Genomic DNA, 8261 nt, shown 5'->3' with positions numbered 1-8261 from the left:
GTGAGAGAGAGAGAGTTATGAGAGAGTGTGAGTGTTGTGAGAGTGTATGAGTGTGCACGACTGTGTATGAGTGTGTGAGTGTGTTGAGAGAGTGAATGTGTGTGTATGAGTGTGAGTGTGTGTGTGTGTGTGAGAGAGAGAGTTATGAGAGTGTGTGAGAGAGTGAGTATGTATGTGTGTATGAGTGTGAGAATGTGTGAGAGTGCATGAGTGTGCACGACTGTATGAGTGTGTGAGTGTGTTGAGAGAGTGAATGTGTGTGTGTATGAGTGTGAGTGCATGAATGTGCGTGAATGTATGTGAGAATGTGAGTGTGTGTAGACAGCTATATTTTTTCTTTTTATAATCAGGATTGCACAGTGATGGAATTCTGCACTCCGGTTGTTTCCCTACATGCAGTCTCACCGTGGGCATCACTGTTCACCTGCATACAAGACCACACCCGTGCCCGTATAGCTCCAAGTCTCTCTATTCCATGGCTATATACTTTTGCTTTGCAAATTCACGGGGTGAACCAGGCATGGTGGTAGACACCTGTAATCCTAGCATTCAAGAGGCTGCAGCAGGAGGTTTGCTATGATTTCAAAGCCAACCTGGGTTAGCCTGGATGTAGTGAGACTCTGTCTGGCTCGAAAGAAAGAAAGAAAGAAAGAAAGAAAGAAAGAAAGAAAGAAAGAAAGAAAGAAAGAAAGAAAGAAAGAAAGAAAGAAAGAAAGAAAAGCATTGGGCATCTCTGTTGCCTTCCCTAACCTACCCCTCTCACTTTCCTAGGTGGTGGGTCTTCTCTTGCCCAACCAGACTCTGGCATCTACTGTCTTCTGGCAGGTAAGAATCTGTGGAGAGGGTTTCTGAAGGCAGGCACATGTGCATACGTGTGCGCACGCAAGCACACACATACACACACACACACACACACTCACACACATGCTGGTCTGGAACTTCCCATTGTCCCCTGCTCCATTCAGGCCCAACGCTGGGTCGCATGCTCCTAGCCCCTGCCCCTATCCCTAAAGCACCAAGACCTTGTTTCTGCTGAACAGGCCCCTGCACCTCAGTGTGATGCCGGCCATTTCTTGTCACTTTAACCTTCAGATGGAGGTGATGAGGGGCCAGGTACCCTCGCCTGGAACACAATGGCATGTCACTGGCAACTCATTCTACCCCTTGACTGCTTGACCACTGGTCAGTGACCAGGGGCCTGTAGCCCCTTTCTCATGCCAACGTCATGCTAACCACCAAGAAACTCATGTTGCTTCTGACAGGGCCTCTGGCAGGTAAAGAGGGGTCAAATAACAGGGGCTTTGGGGTTGGAGAGATGGCTCAGAGGTTAAGAGCATTGCCTGCTCTTCCAAAGGTCCTGAGTTCAATTCCCAGCAACCATATGGTGGCTCACAACCATCTGTAATGGGGTCTGGCGCCCTCTTCTGGCCTCCAGGGATACACACAGACAGAATATTGTATACATAATAAATAAATATTTAAAAAAAATAACAGGGGCTCTGTAGGAGGTGACTTTCACTAGCCTCTGGATTCTTCTGGGACAATTTGTACATTCAGATCTTGAATGCAAATGGTATCTGCATCCTGAGGACTGTACTCCCAACCCCAAACTTCTGTGCTCACCTAGACATCACTGCAGTGTCCCCAATCTCTGTGTACATAGAGAGACAATTTTCCATGATTTCTGGCAGGAGTGGAGGTGGGGTCTTCCATAGAGGTGACCGTGCCTTCCCTCACTTCTCTCCCTGTTGCCTTCAGTGGCTGAACCAGAGCCATAACGCCTGTGTCAACTATGCAAACCGCAATGCTACCAAGGTGAGTGTTGCTACCTTCTCCATACATGGCGGTTCAGGTAGGAGTGGCCTGGTCATTCTCTCTACAGTGTGACAGGCTACCATGATTGAGTGCTTGTCTGTGCTGCCAGCTCCACAGGCAGGTAGCATCCAGCTTGTATGGAATGGGTCAGGGAGCCTCTGGGAAGAGCCGGGCGATAGGTGGGTAAAATGAGGGTGGTCTGTAGGAGGTGAGTGCTGCTGGCTTCCGGGTGCTTCTGGAGGAGAAGCTCGTACACTCAGAGACCGCATCTAGACAGTGTCAACATCCTGAGGACAGAACTGACCTAAGCTTCTGAACCCACTTAGAAGCCAGCTCAGTGTCCCCAGCTCTTAGGTTGCCGATGACACAAGCTGATGTCTGATAAGGCCATCTTTCCTTCTGGGCCATCCTTGGATCCAGAGGAATCTGAGTTCCCTCTGAGGGGCTGTTCTTAATATTTTCTGACAGAGGCAAAAAAGAGCAGTTAGAAGCTGGTTTTTGCAGTGGCAGCTTGAGGGGCCGAAGACTTTAAGGGCACCATCTCATCTAGCCCTGCAACCCTCATCCCTCTGCAGGTTCGCCTATGTGGCTCCCCTCAGTTACCTCCTACACAACCTTAAACCTGTCTCCAAACTGCAGCTGTAGCAAAGACGGGTTCTTCAGTTTTCCTTTAATTCTCTTTAAGTCGGGACTTGAGGTCTTTTGTTCTATGGGATGACTGGGCAGCAGTACCCACAGCAAAGCTGCCTGATGGCTGGGCTGAGGGGGCTGTGAGAGCCAGCCCGACTGTCGCTGGTGAGACAATGCTATCTCACGTAGAAGTGTGCCAGGCCTAAACACCTGCTCACAGCACAACCTTCCTACTGGGGCCCTGAACAGCCTGGGCATAAAGGGCCTGTGTGGGCCCCTGCTGTTTCCCACCCTTCAGCCAGCAGTGTCTGCCCAGATCTTTCTAGAACAAAGCAGGAGTAAAGGGGCCCAGCGATACCTGCCCCGCCTTGTATGTTCTGTTTCGAAGGCTGTTGAGGGAGGCCTGGGCCCCTTCGGCTTTCTGGGGAGTGCTTCTCATGGGCCAGGAGCTTTGGATACCCAGTGTGTCTACCTTTCTGCATGTCTTCCAGCCTTCACCTGCATCCAAGTTCATCCAGGGTTACCTGGGAGCTGTCATCAGTGCTGTCTCCATTGCTGTGAGTAATCCCTACCCAGTTCCCACGAGCTGCCAGGGCATGGGGAGTGGAGTCTGCAAGGGAACGCCCAGCCATTTTTCCAGAGAAGAGTCTCTGATAGGAAGAACACAAATCGGCACTGCAGGGTATTGGGAAGGATGGAGATGCGTAGTTCAGGGTAGGAGGGTGGCCATCTCTCTTTCCCTGCACTGAGCACTCTCTTTGAACAGCTTAGCTGTTTCTCTCCATATTTTCCTCAGAGCAGCCTCTGGGGCACAGTTATGGCTGTCTATAGTCCCAGTTCACTGCTTCTAAACTTCCTTGGACCCAGATCCTGAGTTTCCTCTCCTAACTGAGCTAAGGGTCCCTGGATAGCAGCCATGTGAAGCTGGAGGCTCCATGAGTAAAGGGGGTGTGCGTCTTTTTCTTGGTCTTTCACTTAGAGGAGGCTGTTGGCCTTCAGTAGGACTGGCATGCAGGGGACAGAACTGTGTGTAATCTCTTCGGTCTTGCTTGGAGGGTCACCATCCAGCCTCCCCAGAAGGTTTATAAAACTCCTCAAGTCAGGCTCACGCTGAGCCTTTGCAGACCCGAAAAAAAGAAAGCTGGAATTGTTACAGGAATTTGCAGACTGACTGAGTGAGAGTAGAATTGGTGATTCCTAGGCAGGGGCAGCAAGCAGGCCACAGAGAGCGGTGTGGGCCACAGCCTCTGAGACATTGTCCAACCTTGTTCCTACCCCTGTATGTATGGCTCTTCCCGGATCCCCCTTGGGGTGGCTTCTTGTAACCAACTCCAGAGGATGAAGCGCCTTCACAACTGTCAACTCTGAACTAGTAACACAACAATTATTACCTGTTAAAAAAGAAAGAAAGGCAAATCAGGGCTGGGAGAGCAGCTCTGCCTCTGGAGTGCTTGCCTAGCAAGCACAAAGCTTTGTTTCAATCCCCAGCACCTCATAAAACAGGTCATGGTGGCCCATGCCTGTACCCAGCACTCACAGGGTAGAGGCAGGAGGATCAGAAACCCAAAGTCATCCGCAGGCATATGGTGAGTCTGAGGTCAGTTTGGGCTCCCTGGGACTCTGTCTTGACAGCAAAGATGGCTGAACAGTCAAGGGCACAAGCTGCTCTTCTAGAGGACCGGGTTTGACTCAGCACCCTCGTGGTGACTCACAACCATCCATAACTCCAGTCCCAGAGAATCTCGCACCCTCTTCTGGCCTCTGTGGGTGCTGCATATACATGGTGCATGTACATGCAGGCCAAACACGCATAAAAGCAAATTTTAAAAGGAAAGAAAATGCAAATTAACACAAAGAAAGATACTAATCTTTTGATAAATCCTTCTTTCCTCATCTCCTCTGTCACTAAACATAACTGTACACACTGTGTGACAAGCCATTCATCCTACACGTTCACTGCTCTTGCTGTCTTCTGAAGGAGAGCTTTGGGGCTGTCCTCAAGCGGCCTCCTTTATTTCACTCCCACACAGACCAAGCCATCTCCAAGTGGCTGTTAAGTGGGGCATCCCTTCTTGTGCCTGGGATCTCATTCTTTCCCTGAATCCTATGCCTTGCTGCCAGTGAGAAGCCATATGCAGCCAGACCTGTGTAGACAGCTCACTGTAGAAAACCTGCAAATCCGCCTGGTTGCCTTGCAAGCCTGCACGGGACTTAATTTGGGAGTCAGAAAAATTGAGGTTTCCTGACTCTGCTGAGGAGAGAGGCCTCATTCAAGAGAAGTTCGGAGCCTCCCTGGCCCAGCTGCTTCAACAGCTTTCCCCTTCCTAGAGATGTTCTGATGAAGTAGAAGGATCTGGAAGGAGGGTGGGGGCCACACAGGGAAGGGCTTCAAAGGAGAGGTCATTGCCCTGGTACCTTCCCCTTGGGTCTGGGGCTCAGGAATTCTACTTATGAAAGAAAGTTCTGGCCTCTCTTGAATCCCAGCCCTTGGGCTCCTAGCAGTGCTGGGGTTCCCATTATTCCATCCCTATCCTTCCCAGACATGTACCACCCTCAGATTGGTTAGTGGAAAACCACAGAACGCAGCAGAGTTACTTGGGACTTGGTCCTTCACACGGGGCTGTGCTTGCACGGTGTGGGACACCCTCGACCTCCTCCTCTTTGCTTGGTTCCAGATGCCCCCAGAGGAGATTTTCTTCGACCTGAGTCCCAGAAACTTCTTGTTCTTCCCGCACTCAGTCCCACCCTGTCGCTGCCCTCTCATTGTCCCCAGTAGGATTACAAGTTAGCTAGGGACAGGCGTCTGTCTTGTACCCCACAGAGGGAACCATAGAGCCCTGTGCCATAAATACCTATTAATTAGGCTTCTGATTGATTGCTGGTCTTGAGAGGCCCCTCCTCTCCTCTCCAGGAGCCTGAGCCTTAGCAGTGGCATGTCCCTCTGCCTGACGGCTTCACACAGCGAGGGGCTCACTCGGGCAGATGGAGGGGAGTTCCTGACTTGGAAAATCGGCAGCTTGCTTTCTGTTCTTTTGTGTGTATAAATCACAAAACTGCCTAAGACAGGGCCTTGATTTTATTTTCCTCTCCCTTGTTCCCCGGAACCCCAGGCCCTGCAGGCTCATTAACTGATTTCGGCTTCAATTAGAGACAAATCCCCTCCCAGGGCGAGCCTGTTAGGAGCAGATGACCTGCAAACAGGTGTCACGGCCCCGGTGGTTGGCCCAGGGCTGGCATTAATTAAAACGAGTCCCTACAAGCAGGTGGCTGGATGGAGCCTGACGGCCGAGAGCAGGTCCCGGAGACGCCGCTGAGCTGAGGCGCAGCCTCCTCTGTGAGATCTTCAGAGCCCTGGCTCTCTCTCAGGAGAACCCTTGACCTTAGCGGGTAGCACCCCTTGGCCAATCAGACATTCCCCCAAATGAAACCTCATGCTGGGCCGCAGACTGTTGGGGTGAGAGGCTTCTCTGGGCCCCCCTAAATAGATTTGGCAATGTCTGGGCACTCGCTCTAGAATAAAAAAGAAACCCCGTCTTAAGTTATTTTTGAAACCTAACAGTTTGCCGTCTTTTAACAAAGGAAGCCTCTCCCCGTCTTTGTGTTTTTGTTCTGAAGTTCGTGTGGAATGCTTCTGGGCTGGCCCTTGCGTTCTCAGTGAAGGAAGAGAGCAGGTTGGACCCTGACTCCTTCTGCAGAATCTGCAAGGTCCAGACTTTGCAGGAGCCAGGGCTGCGGTTATGGCTTTCGAGATGCTGGGAGGGTGATTGGAGAGCATAGGGCAGTCAGAACCCTGGTGGCGCTGACTCTGAGTACCTAACTCAGTCCCGAGGATGGCACAGGGGACAGATGGAGAGAGCCAGCAGACGGCAGGGCTGGGTGTCCTCGAGAGAAGGCACAGTAGGTTCAGAAAGATGGGAACGGATTCTGGATGCTGTCAGAAGTGTGTCTGCCTTGTAGAGAATAATGGTGATGGGGACGATCGAGTGAGAACAGTGCTCTTCACTAGGGCTGTGGATGCCTACGAGGAGTCCAAGGCTGGGCGTTGCAGGTCCTTGGGCAGAAGTAGGAAGAGGTGGCCAATGCAACCCACTGACCACTGGTTCCTGGCTGGGAGGAAGGTTCAGTGCTGACGTCTGTGATTTGTCAGGAGCTGGTTATGGGAGCCTAATGACAAGAGACACGTCTGTGTCCTGTACCTGGCTCTTTATCTTCAGCTAAACCTTAGCTACACTGACCTCTCCTTAAGGAACAATGCAGACCTCCTTCCCCCGAGTGGTCCTTCCTGTGTTGGATGCAGCGTTTGTCTGCAGGGAGAGGCCCAGGGAGCCTTTCAGTTTTCATTGCTTATTGGCAGCTCCACATGCCCTTGGTCAGGTTGGTAAACAGCCATGTGGGTAGTAACAGTGGCTGATGCTTCCAGAGTGCTGGCACTATGCTAGTTTAACCCCATTTTACAGAGGGCGAAACTGAGCACAGACTGAAGTCAAGGACAGAGCCTCTGCACCCCACCCCAGGACTACTCTCATCCTCTTCTGTTAACACAAAGGACCTTTTGTCCTGTTCCCACTGGGGCCCTCGGTAGGCTGGTCCCCCCATGGGCGTCCTAAGAGCAGTAGAGAGTAGAGGTGGTTCTGTAGTTCTACCACCAACCTTCTTGCCTGGTTTATAGACCTCTATCTTCTGCCCAACATTAAGTCAATGGTATGATCGAGGCCACACCCTGCCTCTTGAAAGACAAGGTCTGGCTGTTTGCAAGGGCATAGCCGGGCCTTTCTGTTCTCCTCAGAGTTCCCAGGGTAGTTGGGACATACCCATGAATCCTGGTCCAGTCTATTGTCATGCTACTTTTCCTTCAAGTGACTTCTGGGTTGGAGGGCCCATGGCATAGACCCAGCAGCCGTGAACTGTTCCAGAAGCCTGCAGATGGTGGTGCTGGCAGTGGCAAGTCCAACAGGAGAAGCAGCCCTGCATCTATTCTTGGGAGGACAAGGGTCTGATATAGTTGGTTCCTCACAGCCAGCACACTGGTTCCTGTCGAACACAGTTCAGGCATTAGGCGTGAGCACTGTCCCTAGCAGATAAGCCCCTCCACTGCAGCTACAGCTGACGGATGGGAACTACTACTGTTGACTGACTATTCCATTCTCCTTTGCTGCTTTGACCCTGAGCTCCTTGCCAAGCAACTGGCTGGCTGAGGCTGGAAGACATTTGACCTTCATGAAGGGTCACCAGTCAGTCCACTTGGTAGCCAGGTTAAGTTTACAAAGCTGTGCCCTCTGGTGGGTATTTCTGGTACTTCAGTGATTTCCTGACCCACTTCTTGCCTTCCGGGACCCACACAAACCCAGGACCATTTGGGCATATGATTGCCCAGTCTCCTCAGAGAGGTCTAAGGTCTGATTTCATGCATCCCTCCTGTCAGTATGCCTCCTCCTCATTGTTCTTCAGGACCACTTAGACTTCACTGGCAGGTGCAGAAGAGTTTGCAGAGCCCTGCTCCCTCCTCCGTTTGCTCTCCTCCCTCACCACCTAGCTACGTCCTTTTCACACCCAGGGTTCAGTTGGATGCACTTTGTTTCTGAAGCTTTAGTGACCTTCAGGGTCTCCTCCCCAAGCTGAGTATGAAATGAGCAGCTTGCCACAGACCTGGGCCAGCTCAGTGTCTGCAAAGGCAGATGCAGTGACTGCAAAGGCAAACGCAGTGGCTGCAAGGGCATATATAGTGGCTGCAAGGCAGATGCAGTGGCTGCAAGGGCATATATAGTGGCTGCAAGGCAGATGCAGTGGCTGCAAGGCAGAGGCAGTGGCTGCAAGGC

The 8261-nt window shown here is 51.6% G+C and overlaps 1 protein-coding gene across 1 annotated transcript in view; it reads left to right on the top strand.

Annotated features, from left to right (window-relative positions):
- Sfxn5 (sideroflexin 5) overlaps nt 1-8261 on the top strand; it is a 116896-nt gene that overhangs the window by 61934 nt on the left and 46701 nt on the right. Inside the window, exons 7-9 of the mRNA XM_005369836.2 lie at nt 772-825; nt 1759-1815; nt 2937-3002. Of these exons, the coding sequence (XP_005369893.1) occupies nt 772-825; nt 1759-1815; nt 2937-3002 (177 nt within the window). The remainder of the gene's footprint in view (nt 1-771; nt 826-1758; nt 1816-2936; nt 3003-8261) is intronic.

The sequence above is a fragment of the Microtus ochrogaster genome, unplaced genomic scaffold (genome assembly GCF_000317375.1).
Source record: "Microtus ochrogaster isolate Prairie Vole_2 unplaced genomic scaffold, MicOch1.0 UNK62, whole genome shotgun sequence".
Classification (NCBI taxonomy): Eukaryota; Metazoa; Chordata; class Mammalia; order Rodentia; family Cricetidae; genus Microtus; species Microtus ochrogaster.
The sequence above is the reverse complement of the archived record's forward strand: the minus strand, read 5'-3'. Positions and strand labels throughout refer to the sequence as shown.